The sequence below is a fragment of the Epinephelus lanceolatus genome, chromosome 21, assembly GCF_041903045.1.
Source record: "Epinephelus lanceolatus isolate andai-2023 chromosome 21, ASM4190304v1, whole genome shotgun sequence".
In the NCBI taxonomy this organism is placed as follows: Eukaryota; Metazoa; Chordata; class Actinopteri; order Perciformes; family Serranidae; genus Epinephelus; species Epinephelus lanceolatus.
Window position 1 is genome coordinate 18,171,856 of NC_135754.1, and position 23,074 is coordinate 18,194,929.

The 23,074-nt window shown below is 41.5% G+C and overlaps 1 protein-coding gene across 10 annotated transcripts in view; it reads right to left on the reverse strand.

Moving 5' to 3' along the window:
- mybpc2b (myosin binding protein Cb) overlaps nt 1–23,074 on the reverse strand; it is a 28,731-nt gene that overhangs the window by 5,125 nt on the left and 532 nt on the right. The window contains exons 2-20 of one of the 10 annotated variants that reach the window (XM_078163143.1): nt 16,752–16,766; nt 16,168–16,191; nt 15,343–15,366; nt 15,190–15,210; nt 14,533–14,547; nt 9,233–9,301; nt 8,987–9,135; nt 8,776–8,893; nt 8,616–8,664; nt 7,532–7,591; nt 7,233–7,399; nt 6,858–6,990; nt 5,603–5,727; nt 5,361–5,466; nt 2,502–2,668; nt 1,977–2,142; nt 1,762–1,868; nt 1,635–1,664; nt 1,384–1,526 (exon numbers count right to left, since the gene is read on the reverse strand). In XM_078163143.1, coding sequence (XP_078019269.1) covers nt 1,384–1,526; nt 1,635–1,664; nt 1,762–1,868; nt 1,977–2,142; nt 2,502–2,668; nt 5,361–5,466; nt 5,603–5,727; nt 6,858–6,990; nt 7,233–7,399; nt 7,532–7,591; nt 8,616–8,664; nt 8,776–8,893; nt 8,987–9,135; nt 9,233–9,301; nt 14,533–14,547; nt 15,190–15,210; nt 15,343–15,366; nt 16,168–16,191; nt 16,752–16,766 — 1,688 coding nt within the window. The remainder of the gene's footprint in view (nt 1–1,383; nt 1,527–1,634; nt 1,665–1,761; nt 1,869–1,976; nt 2,143–2,501; nt 2,669–5,360; nt 5,467–5,602; nt 5,728–6,857; nt 6,991–7,232; nt 7,400–7,531; nt 7,592–8,615; nt 8,665–8,775; nt 8,894–8,986; nt 9,136–9,232; nt 9,302–14,532; nt 14,548–15,189; nt 15,211–15,342; nt 15,367–16,167; nt 16,192–16,751; nt 16,767–23,074) is intronic. The other 9 variants (XM_078163144.1, XM_033610525.2, XM_078163146.1 and 6 more) reach the window with 9 other exon arrangements.

Below are 23,074 nucleotides of genomic sequence, written 5' to 3' on the forward strand. Positions count from 1 at the left end.
CCGTGAGGGGTAACTTTGTATTAGTATTTCACAATTTGGGGGACGTTGAACGTGACACTGACATGCAGATATTACAGTTTTCTTTAGTCAGGGCCATGCAAAGACTCTCTGAGGCCGAGGGGTGAAAATCACAAAGAGGGCCCCTCTGCCAAGGTGAGAGGCAGGGTTCACCCGAAAGCCACAGGCGTAGGTTAAAAAACATGAAAGTAGCAGGAGACTTTTGCTTTGACAAAATTTAAGACTTTCATGCATTTAATTGATGCAGAAAATGCACATTGGTGCATAAAGGTTCACCAGAATCAAGGAAATTAAATGTTTTATGCTAAGAATTTTCTGGCAGAGGACCCTTACACCTCTCTGTTTCATGCGCAGTTCATATGAACTTTCCGCTCGTTACTAGGCTAATTTTTACAATGTAAAATGCCATAGGCTTGTGGTAATAACGTTAGCATGTTATATTTGTTTAGTAAGACAGTTGTTCTGTCAGTGAACCTTGTGAATTTTAGTGAAGCCAAATTTTGTAATGTTAACTTTGTTAAATGTTGCTGATATCCCTGGTTTTATATGAGTAGAGAGAAGTCTGCTAGTTGCTAGGCTAATTTATACAATGTAAAATGCCATAGGCTTGTGCTAAAAACATTAGCATGTTGTATTTGTGGGGAAAATGTGTCCAGCAAAAGACAAGTGTTTGTCTGTGAATGCTGTGAGTTATAGTGAAGCTGATTTGTGTACTTGTTATTGAAATTGTATCTATTAAGCCATGTTTAATGTGTGTTTTGAATCAACTTAACTTTACAGCACTTCACAGAAACCTCCATCGCCGACTAGTGTTTTGGAGGTGTAACTGCAGAGTGACACAGCCACACCACCCTACAAGTATAAATGCTCATAACAGATTAGACCATGTGCGTAGGTTATTGCATAGGGTCCGCCCCACAAGTATAAATCCCCCTTCAATCCCCCTTCAAGCTACCCTAGAGGGTACCAATGGTCTCTAATGTGCTACAGTAAAGTGACATTGAGTCAAAAAAAGAAGCATGGCGCTTTCCTGCTGAGGGCACAGAAATATCTTGTTTCAAAAAAAGGGGCACGTTTGGCACCAAATACATCAGGGACATTCTCTTTGCTTTGCACCACTGTGCCCCTAACTGCCTGTGGGCACAGAGATTTCCATTGGTTGGGTCAAATCTCAACAGAGCAGCAGTTTTTTTTTCTGGTGAGGTAGCATTCAACTGAGGCCCAAAGAGACAAAGAGGGGGAGGATATTCTATATGAAATAAAACAAAAAAAACAATAGGTCATACTGCACAAACAGGTTCCAGGATCATGGATACCAGGGTCAGGGTAAGATTTAGTGACCCTTTTTACTTGTCACATCCTTACTTTATCTCCTTTCGACCAAACAGCGGTGGGTGCTGGCTCTCCTGTGATCTCCACATCCAGACGGAGCTTGTTGCCTGCGACCACAATGATGGTGTTTTGGGAGACCATGTTTCCAGTGGTGTCCAGGTGGATCTTTGGAGGATCTGGTTAAAGTACAACATACAAAGAAAGAGAATGTGTGGAAGTGGGATTGGGGTATGATGAACTTGTTTTTAAGTATTTGAGAGCTAAGATAATTTAGGACTACTTACCTTGTCTGGGCACATAGTCGATCTTGATTTCTGTTTTGAGAGTAAAAAAGAATTGACAATATCATGTAGGCTGCTGGTGATTATTGCATCCACAATAGCACCTTTGTAAGCATTCTTTCTTTCTCACCCAAAAAGTTGAGTTTAGCAGAAAGCGACAGAGCGTATCCATCAGGGACAAATGTGTAGTCTCCTGCATCCTCTGGTTTCACATCATTAATAATCAGCCGATGAAACCTGAAGCAAACAACAGAGAATATTTAGATAAAGGCAGGATGTGTTTGATCGTCGGTTGTGACAAACATCCTAAAAATGCTTTTCAAATCTCTCCATATGTCCTTGTACCTTCCAATGTGAGACATCTTGATGCGATCGCTTGGCAAGACCTCCACTCCGTCTTTATACCACTTTCCTGTGACCTTCTCATCAGACACCTCACACTTGAACACAGCCTGGTCTGCTGCCCTGACTGTCAGATCAGCAATGTCCTGCAACACCTCCAGTTGTTTTTCTGAATAAGACATTGGAAACCACAAGCGAACAGTTCAGGCAGGAGAGAGGAGCGTGCGAAGGTGAGGGGAGGAGAGGGAGGATAAGGTTCATGATGGCAACATCTTGACACCCACTGCCATGACTTGTTAGTTTGTTTGTAAAGAGAGGCGTTAAGCCCTCGGGTGAGCGGTTAAATTCAGCTGCATCCTCAGCACTGCATTTAAATGACAGAAAACCCAAACTAAATATAGTAAATCTGTACAAAGTCTGCACACTGATTCTTTATATCAAATAATCTAAAAATTTTAATGTTGTATAAACTCTGCGATCACTAAAAAATGACATAAATAAACTAATTAAAATATTTTCTAGTGATACCTTCCACCTCCAGCTCTCCTTTGGTATGCCCTCCATTTGTCCAAGCATGGTACATTCCAATGTCTTCCAGCGTAGCCTCCTGGATGATGAGTACGTGCCTCTTTCCATCCTTCTTGAAGCGATACTTTGAATCTTTATCTTTGTGAAGCTCTATATCCTCAAAGTACCTGGAAAAATAATAGACATGAGCACATTAAAACACGTCAGTGCTAACTGTGAGTCTGACATACTGTGATGTTGCTACCAGCCAGTGACTGCTAAAAAGTTGTTTTGCATTCACCAGTGGGAAATTATGTACCTTTTTTTTATCTGTTAAATAACACTAGTCCATACCCATTGGTAGCTCTGTCACCTTCTACCTATGCCAATCCTCAATGCCTATGTGCAGTTTCACATAGATTGACCACGTCAGTGAGTAGAAAAACATGGGACAGACAGAATGACACACTGACAGTTTCCGTGATTATGTACAGCATACCATACCATGACTTAGTCATACCAAAAATTAGAAAAAAAAAAAAACAAAAACAAAAAAAAAACCCATTGGGCCACAGGGGGAGCCACAGCGATGGGTCGCATTTTAGCCATTTTTAGCCATTTTTTCTGTTATTATAGCGCTACCCAGTTGCCAATTAGAGTTAAATTTCTCCAGTCACCTTGAGGCGTCCTGTTCTACATATCTACCAAGTTTAGTAAAAATCGATATAGCGGTTTGGCCTAGATAAGAAATTAGCTCTCTAGTGCCCCCATTTTGTTTGATGGGGTCAATAATGGAGGAGTCCCCTCAGATTATGTGTGGTCATATGCCTACAAAGTTGTGTGGTGATCGGTGAAACCCTTGAGATGTTATACACCTTTATGTGATGAGCCACACCCTCCGCAATATTCATTGCCTTATAGAAGCTCAGTTTTAGTAAGTTTTCCAACTTTTGCCAAGAGGGAACTTTAGATATTGGTCCCTAGATTATGTTCACCAAGTTTCATGCAGATCGGTCAAACTTCCTAGGAAGAGATTTGTTTTTCAAAAAATTCAAAATGGCGGAAAATCTATAGAACCGGAAGTTATGGGTTCTTGAGGCAAATTTGTTCCTCATGAGGAGAGGCATCTCTGTACAAAGTTTCATGTCTCTACGACATACGGGGCATGAGATATGCCCATTCAAAGTTTGAAATTTCCATCGGTTGCTATAGCGCCCCCCTTTGGCCAATTGATGTAATATTGCTTCATACGCATCCTCCCATGATCCTCTACCACTGTGCCAAATTTCACATGGATTGAACAAGTCAGTGAGGAGAAAAACGTGGAACAGGCACACAGACAAACAGAGTTTTCGTCATTATATAGTAAGATCACACACACAAGGGCTGGGTTTCATTCCCACATTGGGGACACAGACATGTATGAAACAAGGGTTTGGTTGTCTTCCACTAGAAAATGTTGAGCGTTGAACACTTAATTATATGCTTTCAGTGAATTTTTATGTACCAATTTATGCTTTTTCTGCATGTAAAGAGCAAAACTCCTCTACTACTTTCAGGACTTCAATGGGAAGAAGATGAAGAAGAAGTATGTTGAAGATTATTTCAGGGTAATGGAGGATAAAGCAGACTTTTCTTCTGAGTATTCACTTGGGAAATCAATCTCCTTGGGAGAAGTGAATATAGAGCAAACAAACAGAAGCCTATCTTATACAGCTTAATTAATAAACGAAAGACAATGATGCATCTTGCACATATATAGAAGGCCAGCCCACACTGTGACAAAGAGTGCAATGATGTGTACCATAGCAGCAGGCTACATGTCAGTTATAAGTTTTTGTGGGGGTGGATGCATACATATACTGTGGATGACATCATCACAATCTAAGACTGATTGAAAGAAAGAGTTGTGCTCCCACAATATTATGACAACAGAAACTATGGCAACAAGTCTTACTTCTATAATGGAAGCTCAGTTATTAAAAGTAAGTTGAGGATCGAAATTCCCCAAGGTGTGGCTGGTGAGTGTATGAAGGTTGTCGGAATCAAGCTATGGCTTCCATCAATTTGTAAAATTAACATTTTTATGACACATTTTGATCTGATTGAGACCTAGTCCACACGAACAAAAGTGTATTTGTCAGCAGAGTTTTTCCCTCCTTCATTCTCAAAAAACCTTCGTGTCCATACACAGTGTTACCAAAGAAATCTCTAAGTGAAAGCGCAAAAACCCAGTTGAAGTAATGTCGAGCATGTCAAACCCACAGGTGGTGATATAAGTAACTCTAACTCTAAAGAAGAAGAGGAAGACAAAGTTCGTCAATGAACAGCCTAGGAAAAGCTATTAATGGAAGGCCACCTGGAGGAGTGACCTCCGTAGCTCATTCTGATGCCTCTGTTTTTCAATACAGTGCGAGAGTAACTTTACATCCACATGCACACATGAAAAAGATCATCTAAGCAAGATTAGAACCAGGCAGCACGTCTGCCCACGTCTGTCATTGCATGAAATGCCTCATTTGTTACGCCTCACAAAGGAGATAACAGGGCACACTCTGATGTTACAAGCCAAAAACATCAACACTAAAAAAGTGAGTTTCTGAAGTTGTCACCCTTGACAGAGTTTTAGGGGGAAAAATGTTTTTAGGGACTTAAAGTGCCATTTGCATGTGGATTAAAGGCAAAAAAGAAAAAGCTACATTAACAAATCCCAGAGACCATGTGGACAAGGCCTGAGACATAAACAGACTTTCTCTGAGTACAAGACCTAGATGAGTGGTACAGATGTCTGCTTTGCTTCTGCACTGACTATGAGCCATGACCTAAAGTTGTCCAAAGCTTGATTGAGCCTACATAATGCTAAATCACAGCTATACTGACCACATGACGTGGGCGCCCTCCTCTGAGACCTCAATCTCAAACTCCACTCTCTCTCCAACAACCACGTGGTAGTCATCCATCAGCTTGGTGATGGTCACAGGGGGCTCTGGGCAGAGCAGAGAAGGAAGTTAAAATTCATGAATTCAGCAGGAACCTACCTGTAATGCTATATTTACAAATTCACATGAATAATGCCAGATTTTTACAGCTGATAAACTGCCAAAAATAAGAAGATGCTGCACCTTTGACGAACACCTCTGTGAAACACTTGTCCTCGCCTACCACACACTCATAGGCAGCATCGTCAGCCAGGGTCGCCTTATTGATGGTGAGTGTTCTGATATTCCCAGTCGCCTCCATGATGTACCTTGAAAAGTGACAAATAGATTAGAAGTTTACCATTATCAAGTCACTGACATGTGTTAGTACAAATGTCTTCAAATAATCATCATGAAAAAGACACTGTGCAGGATTTTCTGAAAAAAGTATAGACTCATGGAGAAGTAATCCCTCCCAATCATCACGTATGACCCACTGGAAGTGTGTGGCAGTGTATTTTTCTGCCTGTATTTTCTTATAATCTTCTCATGTTCTGTGTTTGAGACACTTTCGGGTATGTATCCCTGCAGCAATCAGGTGAGCTCAGGGCTTTATAAAAAGGTAGCAACCAGGTTCCAGACTGTAAGCAGCAGGCGTCCAAGAGACGGCGCAGAAAAAATGCAAGGCGAAACGCCGAACAAAAGTTAATCTGGGGCTGATTCACACTCGTTGGGGAGTGTGTTTACACACAGTAACTGGAATCCTGCATAGTTAATCTTTAAAGGAATACTTCCCCACCAAAATGATCATTTGTATATCATTTGTTCAATTCATGAAGAAAACTGTTTCTTGCATGACTCTTCAGTGAACGAAGAGTCATGGGGAACTGCATGTAACAACATGAAAACAAAATCAAAACATCCTTTTACGAACTCTTGTGCAGAATAATCCAAGTCTCATTTATCCAGTACTTCCCAAACTAAAATCTTCATCTAGTAGATCCAGTTCATGCATTTTCACCTGAGACTTTTTTTCTCACATTCAGACCTCCGAACTTTAAAATGAGCATTGTTTTTTCCTTGGGTGTATATGGGGGGGGGGGGGGGGGGGGCTGTATCTGCATTGGTTTACATAAGGCATAACATGTCTTAGCAGCAAGACTTGATCAACCCTATGGGAGGCCCCTTATGACAGCCTAAAAATAAAAATGTGTTAATGGCAACATCATCTTTGAGTATGACTTTGTAGCACCGATAATTTTAGCTTGGTATTTTTAAAACACTGCCCATTAAGTCCATCTGTGCTTAATTATTAATGTGATACAGCCCAGACACCACTGTCCAATTAAGCAAACATCTTGCATGGAGCTTAGCAAGGTGAAAAAGACACTAAAAAAAGGTCCATGTGAACCAGTGATAACTGATGTGTGTGCAGGTGATTATGCTTCTGAGTATGTACTTGGCTGAGGGTTTGATCTCCTGGCCATTCTTCAACCATTTGACCTGGACGTCGGGATCGACAACCTCACACCTCAGGACAATCTTCTTGCCCTTTTCCACAGAGTAGCAAGATTCGAGCTTCTTCAGGAAAGCTGGGGTTGAAGGCAGAAATGGAAAAATTTATAATGAGCAAATATCAGTTCACAACACAGCCCCCCCCCCTTTCTGATTCTCTGTGTGCCATTTCATGGTACCCTTCCTCTTGCCTACTACCCTCCCCGCTGTCCTTTTCCTCTTCACCCCTTGCTAAGGTTAAATCTCACCTCCTAATTTACTACCTTCAACACTTCTCCACTTCTCCCCCTCCCTCCACTGCTTGCTTGACCCGACTTACCCTCGCTATGCTTGGGCTCGACCTTCATCTTTTTCAGTCGTTTCAGCATGCCCCTCAGGTCAGTGATGCCATACTCAAAGGCGATTTTCTCATACTCGCTCGGGTGGGCATTCTTAAGCAATTCCCACACGTCGATATCTGGTTCCACTTTTTGAGGTTTCTTGTTCCTGTGAGTCAGGGCAGAGAGATATGTATGTAATTGGGACTGGAGAAGCAAAAATATTTCTTTCAAAGGTAACGATGACACCGTGTGCCGTGTTATCATTTTGCAAACTGAATAACAAACAGCCTTCTCTCACCTCTTAGTGGCTTTCAGCAGAGCACTAAAATCCAGTTCTCCCTCGTCCTCTCCAGCATCCCTGCGTGTATAGAAACAGACCTACAGTATACAAATCCATCGCCTGAGCATCTTCAAATTTCTCCTAGTAATCTGAGATTAGTAGGACCTTATAAGTATACAGAACTAAGCATTATCTTTAAAGAGTAAGTCGTTTTGGAAAACCCACATAATCAGGAAGGCTGTGATGACGTGAATAATGTGCCGATGGCAGTAAGAAAGTAGTATAAACATTGAAAGTCTGCATAAGGAGGCAGGTTGGAGTGCTGGGTGGTTGGAAAACACAGGACTTTCACCCAGGAAGCTGGTGTTCGGGACTGTGTAAAATCAAGTTCATTACAACGTGTCTTCTCCTAAACCTAACCCACATAACTTTACTTGCCTAAATTTATTTATTTATTTATTTTTTATACTTTATTAATCCCCGATTCAATTTTTCACTCTGTTGTCAATTACACACAGATCCAAACACACACATGCACAAACTGGACCTATACATGCACTAAGTGGAGAGATGTCAGAGTGGGCTGCCCATGACAGGTGCTCCGAGCGGTTGGGGGGGTCGGTGCCTTGCTCAGGGGCACCTCGGCAGCTACCAGTCTACGCTCCATATTTTGGTCTGGACGGGGACTTGAGCAGGCGACCCTCCGGTTCCCAACCCAAGTCCCTATGGACTGAGCTACTGCCGCCCCCTAACCTGTGTAACTTTATGTTAAGTACATAACATGACAACATCATTCGTGGGCTGCTAATTCGGATATCATATGAACTGTTGCATGTGCATTTTAGTAAGCTATCCTGCAAGTCGCTGAATGAGGATGATGCGCTGAGAACGTTCAGGGTAACCAAGCTCAGGCATGCCCTCTGATATGGCATATTATATTTACATTACTGTCATATACCACCTGTGCTGAAAGACACATTCACACACAGCCACACACACATATTATAAATAGTCTACGTATGCTTTTCCCCTCTTGTGTATTCCCACACACGCGCACATGTACCCCTGAGACAGGCTGAAATGCAAACCCCTGTGCCCTTACGCTCTCTTGAAGGCAGACAAAATATCTGCCTGCTGCTCCTGCTGCGCAGCTGTAACGAGAGAAGTTGCAGAGAACGCACATTAGGGCTGGATCAGATCAAAACATCAGCATGTATGGAATCTGTGGTAGCCTCAGCAGGCCAGAGTCTGTTTTCACTTACCCTCCACAGAGATCTCAAAGGTGGAGCTGTCACACTTGTCCTTTGACGTCACCTCGCACCTGTAGCCCCCAGCATCTCCAGCGACCACTTTGATGATCTTCATTTCGTAGGTATAGATCTTCAGGGAAGGGATTGGAGGGGATATTATTTGAGTACTTCTCAGTTACTTAGTTATTTCAACAGAGGATCAGATTTTCTGTGTAACACACACCTTGGTATTCCTGTCATAAGTTTCTTTGAACTGCATATGTTTCCCAGCCTTGCTGCCAAGATCCAGCCACTTGCCCTTTAGCCATTTCATGGTGGGTTTTCTGGTCAGGGTGGTGGAGTCAACCCTGGCAATCAAAATAATATCCGATCCTGCCATGCACAAACAGCAATTAACGCATATAACATTACAGCTTAAACATTACGAATTGCTACTGTTTCCTGTCATCCATCCATTCTCATTTCTAACCTGCAACAGCGACTACACTCTCTGGCGGCTTCTCGACAAAGAGCCCAGTGAGCTCCGTCATACCGGGCTCTGAAAAGGAGACAGAAATTAGTTCATTTACTCTGAAAAGAAGAAGGTCCTTAAATGGCGGTGGAGGTGTCGACAGTGTGCAGCAAACCAAAGTGCAAAGGACACAGTGAAGTGCTCGGACATTTTTACAAACAACCATGAAAAAATCTAAATCACATCTGCACACACAGGCTGTGTACATACACTGCAAACACTAAATAATAAACAAATAGCATCTGGACAAAGTACTAAAACAGAACAGGAAGTATGACATATAAACTATTTCTGCAAACATGTACAACATAGTAACATGAAAAACAATGTTGCATTTACTCGCCTAGGTCTAGCTGTTTGCTGTTCAGTCAAATTACCCATTAGCATTTCCTTAAATCTATATAATAAGACTTATGTATCAAAACCAGTTGTATCATTGTAGAGTTTGCTTCTTCAGGTGTATTTTAAGTTTGTTTTTTTTCCCCGCTTATCACAAATCAGGCTATTCTCATGCACTGGTCATACGCATTTTTACCAAAGTAATGGACCAGAATTTGTGTATAACACATGTAATCATGAGCCAGTAATTTGCACATAGCTCACGTAATTGAGCCCACACGATCAGTGCACTGACAAGAGTAAAAAAGGAAGTAGTATAAAGAGCGTAACTTTGTGTAAAGAGGCAGCTCGGGTTGGTGGGTGGGTCAAACAAACACAGGACCTTCCCCAGGAGACTGCTGTTCAGAACCTTATGAAAACAAGTAAACCTAAGAACTTATTTTCATGAACTTAAGCTACGTAATTTTGCATTGAGTAGGTAATGTTACAATGCACAACCATGTTTCTGATCATAAACCTACCCTACGTAACTTTACTTGCACATACTTAACCTAAGCACTTAACTATGTGTTAAGTATGTAACGTAACAGTGCCATACATGGGGTGCTAGATAGCATTAATTAATTAATTAATTAATGTGCATCTTCGTACGATAGCATACAAACCATTGCATGATGTTGCACAATGTAATTACATCTGCCAGTTTTACATTTGATTTTAAGCAAAATTAGTCATGTTCTGGCTTTTCTTGATGAATAACAAAAAAAGGTGAAGTAAATCTGTGCTAATCTTTAGTGGTTTGTTAAAGGATGAAACCATTTCGCATAAAAATGAAGGACAATTATATAACTTTGTAATGAGTTACTGTCCTGTACTCCATGGACTTTGCCAGCAGAGCAGCAATGGTGTTTGTCTTTCCCAGTCATAATAGTGAAAAGTCTAAGTTTGTTCCCATGTTATCCTGTAAACACTTACAACAAAGACACTGAGACACTGAACTTACATAATGCTTCAGAAAACAATGTCATCTGACCAGTAACACACTCCATGTCCACAGCTCCAAACACATACAAGGACAAGAGAGCGATGTGGATGTGCTTCACATATTCAGGCAGGCAAAAGGTCCAGTGATACATAATCGCTTCGGCAAAGTATCATAACCAATTAGAAGGTCCAGAATGTGTTAATGAACTCTGACTGTGCTAAGTATAAACACTCCTGTTGACCTCCATACATCAGCAATTTCTACCCATATCAAAGATTTAGCATTCAAGTTGCAAATCTGTAAACAATGCATACTTAGTATTAACATTAGCATCTAAATAAAGTCTTAGTTTAAGACCCTGCTTAGTTTTATATACTCAAAAAATCCCTCAGTTTATACCTGATCCCTAACAAATCCAGCAAGTTAATTGGGCGTGATATTTGACTAACACATAAAAACACATAGGATGCATACATCTGCATTTCGTAACATCACATTTGCATGCAGTAGATAGTCACAGTCCCGAACTATGCCTCCAGCTGGCCCTTACCCTCCTGTTCAGACTGCTCTTCGGCTGAGAAAAACAAACATCTCCGTTTAACATATGGAAGTATAACGATTTGCAGTTATACTGTACCATAAGTGAGTGTAAACTCCAAGGCAAGTGAAAAGCAATTACAGAATGATTATTATTCTGTAGAATTACTACATTAATACACCACACAGTGAAATGCAACCCAAAAAAAAAAAACAGAATCAACATCGTGGATGTTATCAATCAAAACAGAACATAATCAAATGTTTTGATTACTGCGCTTTTTAATCACCAAACTACTGATGAATTGAAATCACTACGATTACTTCTTTTGGACTGATATTGCAAAAGGCTGCTTGTCACAAAGGAGGCAATTACTTTACCCCGTACAGAGCGTGTGAACCCCAGGCCGCCTAAATCTCTATCAAAGTTTGTTGCATTTCTCTCTCAAGATACCCTATGTCTAATACGACTCTGGGCAAACTGTACACTTGTGCTGCTATAACATTCAAAACATTTCCAATACTGGTGTAAGATATGCCCCAAAACAGTCGCAGTTGGCCAAGTGATGATAATCCCCCCCGCGCACACACTATACCCCCATGGCTTCAAACAGCCTTGGTATGATAAGCACTTCCCACACAGGCATTCCACTCTAATAGACCCACTGTTGGCATACTCAGTGTGGTGCAATTCCCACTCTGGAGTCAGGACTAGGGATCAAACAACATGGAAAATCAAACCAGCACCATTTTAAACACCAAGTCTGTGGAGTAGAAAATGTCCTCCTACAAGGTGTATTTATGATTCTTTGTCATTTAAATCATATCCCGAGATTAACTCAACATGATTCCATTAAACTAAGGTAAATTATTCTTTGTATAAGCATGTTACCACAGCTAAAACTGGATACAGATGGCCTGGCATCTAGCCTCGGCTGAATTCTGACCAAAGAAAAGTATCCTCAGGTTTCCCTCTGAACTTTCCTCAGCTGCTGTCTTTGGATAAAGCCTATCATGCTAGCCATGCCACCAACCCGCTAATATGTTGAATAAAATCACCTCACTATGTAAAATGAGCATTTTGCTAAACCCTGCTTGCCCAAGAAAAACAGTGCTCCTGCTGTGGGAGGCCTTTGGCTGATAGTAACATATGCAAGGTGTTTCTGTTGTGGAGAGTTTCCACTTGCTGAGCCCTTTTACTTCTTTGTTTCATGCTCCAGTTTTCCCCTAATCACGCTCTGCCACCATGCTTGTCTTTTTTTTCCACTATGTGTGTCTCGGCTTATGCTGAGCTCCGTCTGGAACATCTGCAGAACAATATAAGTTATATACCACTATACTGCAGGGGGAGCTTGAAGAGTCCAGCATTTAGTGATAGGAATTCATGACAGGCAAGAAGGACGATGAGATGTGCACCCATACTGTAAACGCTAAAAAGAGAAAGACAGACGGGAAGACGTTTCCTGGAATCCTCACAGGACCCATTCCCTGAAGAATTTATGATGTGACATCCAGGGCAGTGACCAAACTTAACATTTAATGATCTCAACCTGGCTGCTTGACCCCTGTCTTTGGTCAGCAGGCCATATGTCAGGGCAAATTTCAAGTCTGCAGCCAACTTCCCCAAGATAGCAGCCTGGTTATGTGGAGACAAAGCAGCCATTGCCACCTTTGGAAGCGTCACCTCTCCCCTGCATACCCCAAAGTCGTCACCCAAGTCTTGCCACACTGACCAACTAGCCTAAAACGGAAGAAGCCATGATGGGAATTTGGCTATCCTCCCGGTGAAGACACTATAGAGACCTACAGAGCTGACGATTGCTACAGACTTACTCAACGTGCGATATATGCACTGCACAAGGGATATGGACTTCCCCGTTGCTGCTACCACTGTTGGTTTAGCCTCACCCAGGAGTGTGGAAAGTGGGGAAAAGGAAAAGATTGTTAGTGTCACTGTTTCCCCTCAGGCTGAGCAGGTACAGGACATTTCACATACATTTTGAAGGGCACCACAGAGAATTAGCAGCCTTCAGCTCCCTGATGTCCTGCCACGTCCATAACCCTTCTCCATCCAGTCTACTCCTAATCAGTCCAGATAGTCCAACGCACCATTCTGGGAGCTGTGACCCTGAAAGCTCGTGGCAGTCAGGGACAGCTTTGTAACACAGTAACAGATCTTGAATTTCGCTTGTAAAACTTGAGTTGTGGTGCAACATTTTAAGACAGCTGACTTCTGACTCACACCACACAGCTGTGATACACAACCATGGTTTGGTAAGTAAACCATCTACAGGCCTTGGCCCTCAGATGAAGGTTCAGGACATGACCCAGTGTCTTTTTCTTGTGCAGTTTGGAGGCATTCACTTTGATGTGCTGGCTATGATATCTTGGACGACCTCAGTGCTTGTGCTCCCCTTGCAGTTTCAAAGCAAGGGGAGCTCAACTATACAGTTGACGACATAGCATAATGTTAATAAAAGTGTCATCTAATCAGATGACACTTGGTATGTCAACAGCAACAGCTGCCATTGTTGCGCGACGACTGTTACACTGAAACCACAGCTGTGTTGCCATTCTCGTTGTTCGAATTGCCAGAGGGACAGAGGCAAAAGAGAGCTGATATCACACCTCACAGATGGGATGGGAATGGGCAGCACTGTTCGGTTAGGGAAACAAATTCTGAATTGCTGAAAGGACATAAACAGTGGGGAGGTGTCTGGTGGCATCAACAGATACAAGTGGAGGAGGACACAGGTGAATGATATAAGACAAGGGTTGCATCACGCACTAATCCGCAAATGAGGCCACTTTAGTCAGCCCTCTGACACAGCCAAGGATCTGGTGAGCTGTAGGCCTGAGGTATGACTTATTCTGAGGGTAACATCTGCACAGCTGCAAGAAGCCACAGGCTCTGAGGGGGGTTTTTACAAGGGATTTTCATGGGATGGGTGAGACATGAGCACTGACGCAAGCAGAGCCACCCTGCGCACTTATATTACATATTGCATTTAGGATCTCCACTGTGTGAGAGACAGATTTTTTATTTTAAACCTTTCTTTGTCTTTGAGTCAACGATTAGAAGAACATTTTAAAGTTCTCTACAGAGCAAAGTAAGAACCGTGTTTTCACATGTAGCCAAATAAGGCTAACAAACAGAAAGCAGCTCATTTAATATGGAACAATATGCTGTAATATCAGTCCAAATTGAAGTAGCCCAAAAGATTTCAAATAATAAGATGAACCCAGGTCTACTGAACACTTCATATATTATGTGACATCTCGACTAGCACATAATACCATAATTATACTCAATGTTATAAACAGTCAAACCATACTTTTGAAGGGCAAAAGTAATTTATCAACCGACACGTCACTATAAACATCGCTCTTTTCTTACCATCCCCATCGACATCTGTATCAAGGAAGACAAGGAAGCAAACTTAACTGACAAAAGCAGCTACTGTGGGAAGCTAATGCTTGTCGCTGCTCAAGAGATGACGTACAGTTGCAACAGAGGCACCATGCACCACCACATTTCGTAAAATCACTTGAGTCCACTTCAACTTGTGAATGCATTAACACATTTATAACACATAGACACCAGCAGGTAAAATACAGTATATGCTTGTATACTGTGCCTGGAAATACAACAATACATGACAAAAGTGACCACGTTGGGCAAACTGTAAAACCAAAGCAAGCTTACGTTCACTCATAGCATATACTGTACAGTATATGTATATATCAGTCAGATTGTGGATAAAAGCAAAAGGCACTCAAAGTGAAGTCAGTCATTGACTAGCAGATTTACTTTTTTTTCATTGAACTAAAACATTTGTACATGAATTCATGTATTTTTGGGGTGTCCAAAAATACATAACTAAACCTTGTGAAGGTCACCTGACACAAACCTGAAAGTTCTTTAAGGTACAACATAAAATAGTCATGCAAATACTATCATTTTCACACAGAGTGGCGAATGTATGCACTCATATGTGAATACATTGGATGGATTATGTAGACGAAACATTCCCTTTGCAGGATTCTTCCTTACCTCCGTCTGCGGGAAGTTCATCTAAGGGAAATGAATGAAAATTAGCTCCCAATACATACTGTAATTATTCACTATGTCTAGTCATAATTGAGGAAGCTGGGGAGAAAGTTAATAGAAAGTGCGTATTATTCCCTGATGCTAATAGATGCCTACCATAGTTCTCTGGCTGCAGCTCAGCTGAGTAAATAAAAATCATGGTTAAGTGATCGGAAACAGAAAGATGATGAGACCTGGACAACATTCAGATGGCAGCATCTCCGGGTAAACTCAACCAAAACACATAAACAGAGACGACTTGCTCACACTTCACATGCCTGCGGTGAAATGTAACCCCAAAGGTCATTGTCAGAGTTCACAGATGTGGAAAAAGCATCCAGTTGCAGTCAGTCAGTGTTTATTAAAATCCACACAGATGGCGTGTCCGCTTCATACACTTCTGTACAATCCAAAAGAAACAACTTTGACATGCTAAACTTTTTTTTTTTACAACACAAAAAGGGAACAAGAGCATTAACAGAGGGACAACAGAGGGAAGTTGATCCACATGATGCTGCAATACACAGTACATACATGTGCATGACATCACGTCGTAAACTGAGGGAATAAAACCACACACTCCAGATGTTGTTTCACATATGACGCATGCTGTAGGCTAGTGAAGGAATGCAAACACGCTGAATCGAAGTGGCATAATAATTGCATTATCCCCCTTCAGCGGGTCCATGTTGTCTCACATGATGTGATTGACTTATAGGCCTATCGTCTTGACTCCGTAATTGCTCAACTTATTATCTATAGCACAATCGCTTGTTCTGTATTATTCACATAATTACCCTGACTGATTAGTTCAAATGCATTTCCCAACACTCAACTCAAACCCACTCCATGTCACATATTAACACCGTATGAATGCACTGAATCAATCTAAAGTCACAAAAAACAGGGGGAGAAAAGGAAAAGAAAAAGGTTGTCCCTCACCCTCTTCTGCTGGCTCCTCTGGAGCTAAAATTAGTGGATTTTTTTTGTTATACATAGCACATGAAAAGTAACACCATGGCAGCTCCATTGGAAAATATATATATATATTTAAAACACTCCAACAGCTGAGCAAATAGATTTTATCAGTGTCTCACACATAAAATCCAGCCCAGTATCACATGACTATGCTCATATATGGCTTGCAAAAACCAAAGCATTTTTCTCATAGTGCCGTCTGTGTTGTGACATCATTTGAAGACAGTTGAGTAAACAGCCTGAGTAATCTGATAATGTACAGTACAACAGATCCTCAGTGAAAATGCCTGAAGGTAGAATTATAGAAACATAAAGCATGCTGGCGAACATGAATGAAAATTCAATTCAAAGGAGTTCATAAATGAATAATTGGTGCATGCTGATAACGCATCCGCAGAGAGTCAGAGCCTGCGTTTGCCCGACACGGCGCTTGACATGATACAATATGTGAGCGAAGTGAAAACGTGAGAGCTATAATCGAGTCACTATGTGATAATGTAAGGCACACAGAAGGTCAGTGGATAAATGTGGTGGAGCAGCTGACTTACCCCCCTCCGGTTTATCTGGGAATTAGAAACAGTTCAAGGAGACAATTAGAAACCGTATCTGTGCCCAAATAGACATAGTTACAACATACCTGCTTATTTATTTGTTTATTTGTTTATCTAACAAGGGCAATGGACAGTCATTGACGGTCCCTGAGCTAGCTAGACAATCTGAGGCAAATCAACAAAAGAATTTTGGAATCAAATGTTACAATCCAGACAAGGGTACAAATACAGTGGCGGATGTTCCTATAGGTGCCATAGGTGGCTTAGCAATGTAAGAACATCCTGATGATGTGAGCACAACAATGTGTTTCACTTTCTGTATCAGTCTGAACTCAATGCCGCCCCAAAGACTCTAGAAATTAAAATCCTATTGGAGCTAATCAGGTATCTGCAACATAGCCTACAACTTCTGCAGCCAATCAGGGACTGCATCGCAGTCGATGACGTAAAATGCAGGCCGCAGCTTGCAGATCAGTAATGGCGGCTCTTACGTTAGGAGTATGCACTAGCCGAACTTCTCGGAAGAAAGGAGGTTTTCGCAGTTCTTCCGGTTGGACTTGGCAAAGGCTTGATTTATCAGCTGACTCCATTGGTGATGAAGATGTTCACTGGTGTTTTGTTACGCTGATTGGCTGAAGGAGTTTGTCTGTCAAGGCATATACTCCGGCCCACTGAAAGTGTTTGGGGCAGCACTGAGTCGAGACTGATACAGAGAGCAAGAGAAAATGTTGCTCACATCATCAGGATGGTCTTACCAGGATATGGGCGGCTGCCTAGGGCACCGCTCAGCAGGGGGTAGGGGGCTGCCACAATTGCACCCTCTTCACCAAATTAATAAATTCATACATTAAATTTTGACACTCACATAGTTGAAAACAATGGAAAAAGAAGGGTGGCAGGGTGGAGGGGGGTAGCTTGCCTAGGGCGCTGACTTTTCTAGCCCCGGCACTGAACAAACACTGCATCATACCAAACTAAAAGCACTTTCTATTTAAAGACATTACATCATACAAAAAGAGAAACTGCATACTGTATGTTTCATACATTGTGGCTAATGGTTACATGATTGGTTTGGTTCCAGTCATGGTTTCAGGGCTTGTAACATAACCTGGGCTGCCTCTTGAATCGAAAATAATCTTGAGCGATGACAGATCTTAAACCACCGCTTATGATACCCAACTGGATGTTGGTCTGAAACTGACCGTTCTATATAAAATGGTTATTTCAAGATTATTTTAGAGAATATCTGATTTTATGGCGACGCTAGTAGTCTTCAGTCATGATTCTAAAAAACTACCTTCCAAGTAAGAGGATCCATTCTGTTAAATGGCCACCTTTGACATTTCTATCAACCCTCTGGCACAAATCTTCAAAACTGATATCTTGACATAGATTTCAGTAACTTGAGGGCTATTTCATCACCCACTTATTTTATAAATTTCCCACCTCATCTTTACCGATCAGCGAGACATTTCTATGGCCAAACTGGAGTTGGTTTTATTTGAGTGCAAAGTGCTGGGCGTAATTGTTGAAGCCTAAATCTGGTAAAACAAAATTCTCAACGGAAATAGATGCATATAATATACCCAACTCCTCAAGTGTCCCCCTCCTCCCCCAGGGGGCCTCTGCAGTAGCTGATAAAGGCCAGGGACGGTGTCTTATGACCTCCCTGAAGCCATGCCACGTTCTCTGATGTTGCGCACAGTTTCCTTGAATAGTCAGACCCACATGACCTTGCTTGCTTTACTGGTCACTTGGGGTTTGTCATAAATTTCTGGCCAAAATAGGTGTCCTGAAGTTGCATGTATTCACTTGACTGTTGGAGAAATTATAATGTTGTCTCTGTTCTGTTGAAAAGCACATAATGCTTATCCTTCCTCATCTGGCAGCATAAACAGACTGTGAACAGGTGATGTCTTATTAGCATTGTATTTATAGGAACAACTGCGTTTGTGTGCAACTACGTTCAGCCTGTATAGCTTCTACACTACGTGACAGTCAGAATCCATCTCTGAGCTCTGAGCAACAAACAAAGTAACAAAGCTTGTTATGTTGTCTGCACAAAAAGAGAACATTTGCAAACTCTAAGACTTTGGTGTAAATACTTCACACTCCCCGTGAGAGGATTTAACACCTGCATTGAGCATAAATCTGCATCGGCATCTGCTAAGCCAATCCACTCGGGGTGAGAGTCTTGATCATCTTCAACAAGTTTGTGATAAAGCGGGGTAATCAACTTCTGAGCAGCTGTTCCTCACAGTTTAAATGTTCCCCTCAGAGACTGTCTGTGGTTTTGTATATTGGCAAAGTTGTCAGAGTTGTTGTAGATGTAAAATAATTAGTAGATATGCTTGTTGGGTGCATTTTTTCTTGTTTGTTTGTTTCCTGAGGGGAGATTTCTTTCTTTTATTTTCCGCCTTATTTTGTTGCTAGTCTATGCGAACTCCCTGTAGAATTATACACTGTATATATTTGTCTACAGTTACCTTCTGTGTATTTCTGGATGCATAATAAACTATGACTATGCGGTGGTGTTTATAGTTTCTCCATCTTTAATGATTTTTTATTTTTAGGTCAGTTTAGGTACTGCAGGTCTTCACCTCACTGTTTACCTCCCTGTATTTACCACTGACAGCTTGATTTACAGAGTGTGCAATGACCCAGACATAAAAAACGTATGGAGCAGCCTGACCTTATGAAACCTCTGCTGATCTTCAGACAGTATGCAATAATATTTATGAAGATATCTCAGCAGGACATGATTTAATGTGTTGGTTTTGATTCACTATGAGAAACTGTGTGCAGCTTTAATCACTATGGAGTGCTACTGAGGAAAACACTGAGCCTCAGAGGGCTTTCAATCAATCAATCAATCAGTCAATCAATTTTATTTATAAAGCCCAATATCACAAATCACAATTTGCCTCACAGGGCTTTACAGCATACGACATCCCTCTGTCCTTAGGACCCTCGCGGCGAATAAGGAAAAACTCCCCAAAAAAAACCCTTTAACGGGGGAAAAAAACGGTAGAAACCTCAGGAAGAGCAACTGAGGAGGGATCCCTCTTCCAGGACGGACAGACGTGCAATAGATGACGTACAGAACAGATCAACATAATAAATTAACAGTAATCTGTATGACACAATGAGACAGAGAGAGAGAGAGAGAGAGAGAGAGAGAGAGAGAGAGAGAGAGAGAGAGAGAGAGGTGCAGGTAATGACAGTAGCTTACAACAACATTATTGAAAGTAATAATATTATAGTTATAGTTCTGGCTACTGTGATACAATATGTTGAAAGTATATATTAATATCTGGCAGTATACAGTTTAACAGTTAAACAAATGTTTTTTTAAATTTAGAAAAAATTTATCTGATACCTACACTGCTTCAAATTCAGAAAATGATTTGCAACCAGGCCTGAAACATCTTTTTACATGATGTTAAACTATTCTTTTGAGAATAAAGGCTTTTATTTGCCTAGATGTGTATAAAATCCTCTCGGGGTAAAAGGTTGTTGTTGCATGTTAAATAAGAGCCCTAGATGAGGTCATTCATGTTTTTCTGTCATTCATTTTCCATAACTGTTTATCCTGTTAGGGTTTGGGGGGGGGGGGGGGGGGGGGGAGCCTATCCCAGCTGACATTGGGTGAGAGCCAGGGTACACCCTGGACAGGTCACCAGACTATCACAGGGCTGCAGACGCAGACAACCTCACATTCACACCTATGGGCAATTTAGGGTCACCAGTTGACCTAACCTGCATGTCTTTGGACTGTGGGAGGAAGCCAGAGTACCCGCTGACATGGGGGAACATGCAGTCTCCGCACAGAAGGGCTCCCCCACCCTTGGTTTCGAACCCTCTTGCTGAGGACACAATGCTAACCACTGCACCACCATGCCGCCAATGTTTTTCTGTGGTTTTCTGTATTGATATAAGTTTCAATACGTTACAATCTGCAACCTTGACTCTAAATGCCTCTAAATCCTGCAAGCTAGACCGTTAACGTATTGATACATGTGAGCTACAGGTAGGAAACTGGTATTCTGTGAGTCCGTCAACTACAGTTTGATAGGATAATATTTCAAAATGTCAATCAATATCGGAGTGACAGCAGGTAAGGTCCAACTTCCTGTCTTCTGACTGAGCCTTCATGCATGGTTTATTATCTCAGAGAAGATTAATTACCTCATCATTTAATGTCATGGTATCAGACCGATATACAGCATTGGATAAACTTCACAGAGTTTTGGTTTAACCTCCTCTCATCAGGTCACAATAATGAAAGGAATTACGACCATAAGTCACGCCATCGCTTCCCGCCGCCGACTAGCAAACTGTCAGGTCCTTGATTGACTGCGCCGGAGCAACATCACACTCAGGAGGGGGGCATAGAGCCTGCTGACCATGAAGGAACTTTCTGGATGGAAGTGATTTAGATTACATAATGATTTATCTCAGGCGGGGACTGCAAACGGGTTACAGCAAAATCTGATACGCTCGGGTGTGTGAAACTCTATGAACTTATGAGGAATAAAAAAACAGAGTGGAAAAAGGTCAGGGGTTATTGCCGTGTATTTTTAGCTGTTAGCTGAGGGCGGGATCTGGCTGCTAAGTGAAGCGGCATGAAAAACGTTTCAACTCATCTCGAGTGTAAATACAGAAATAATTCATAGTGTGGGAAAATGAGTGGCAGAATGCAGAATGCAAGTTAAGGGTGAAAATGTTGCCATTGTTTCATAGGATTGTAGCAAGACACATATAGTTATTAAGTTGTTTCAATATCACAGTGGCTGGTTATCTGACCCTCATCAAAGCCTCCCTGTTGAGATGGGCATGGAATGATGGAGCTGTGGGAGGTGAAGACATACAGTAAGGAAAGCAGGATCGTATCTGTATTACAGGGATTAACTCTGTGGCTGTATAAGGTGAAAAAAAAAAGCAGTGGCTGGTTATGTTTCTGGGATAAAAATAAAAAGGGCATCGCTGAGATCTGTAAAAAGATTAGGGGCAGGGGCAGATACGAGGAAAAAGGACCAAACGGTGTTCAGCAGAATTAAGAGTGACATGCTAACAAGTCCGGCAGAGCCCATTACATTTACTGCCACAGCATGAGAAGTTAGATGAAGGGGCTTGAAAGGCTCAACGCTCTTTCCACAACCTTGGCCTGCAACTGCTCTAACAGAATCATCCACTAAGACAGTCTCTTGTCTTAGGTTTCTGTCAGTGGAGTGATTAAGAGCCACAGAGGGTCGAAGTGGAGGATGGCTGGCTCCACAAGGGACTGACAACTATTTATGAGAAAGTGGCGTTCACCCCAGGGGACCAAGTCTAAGTTCAATGGGAGGAAAATTTATTTTAGAGACTATTAAAGTGGCAAGCTTCATGTATTTTCACTTTGAATTAAAAAAATATATGAAATCAGACTTTGACTGTCTTTTATCTGACAGTGTTAGTTCATTTCTATAAGAATACAGGCTTCAAGGCTCAGAGCTAATGCACTTGTTTATGTACATTAGCCTACAGATGAACTGCGAATATTGTATTTAAAATGAGTACAATTTTAACTACTCATGTACCTGAGGCAAGACAGCTACAGTAGCTATCATGAAACATGACCTCCATACTGCACAGACATATCACACACAGCCTCAGCAGTGTTTACCTGCTGTACCTGCTGTAGTCACCATAATGCTTGTGGAAGCTTTCCAGTTAGTCAGCAAGATGGTGCTCCCACTGGGCTGATGTCAGTAACATACTGGCTGTGATGATGTCATAGCAGCTGGCTATGCGGTTATTTATGGCCTTTTAAATATTATTTATGGAAACATAACTGTGCTTCCTTATGCCTAATTGGTTTAATTCAAATGGTTTTATGTGTTAGCAAAGGTCTTAAATGAATAATAGGCTAACACTTTTTTATATTTTTAGATCATATTTGTAAGTATTTTGTCTGTTTTGCTTAGTTGCCATATTAAATCAACATTTTGACTCAAAGTTATGCTGATGATTTGATTTTTTGAATCTAATTTTACATTGAAGCATTTTATTCAGTGTCCCGCTCTCTGCGCCCAAATTAAGAAATTGTGTTTGACTGTCTGCAAAATGAAATCTAACATGTTTCAGTTACAGTAACTGATGAAGTCATTTGTCTTTTTGTTTTCTTCAGCTGGGCGTCAAAACACCTTTGCGGTAAACAAGTGTTGTGGGTCACCTGGGGTTTAACTTGTGAGAGTCTGAGCCCCCTGAAGCTCATTACTGCTCCCTCAGCATGTTAGACTGAATACTTAAGTAGTCCCCTCTCATCGCAAGATGATTTT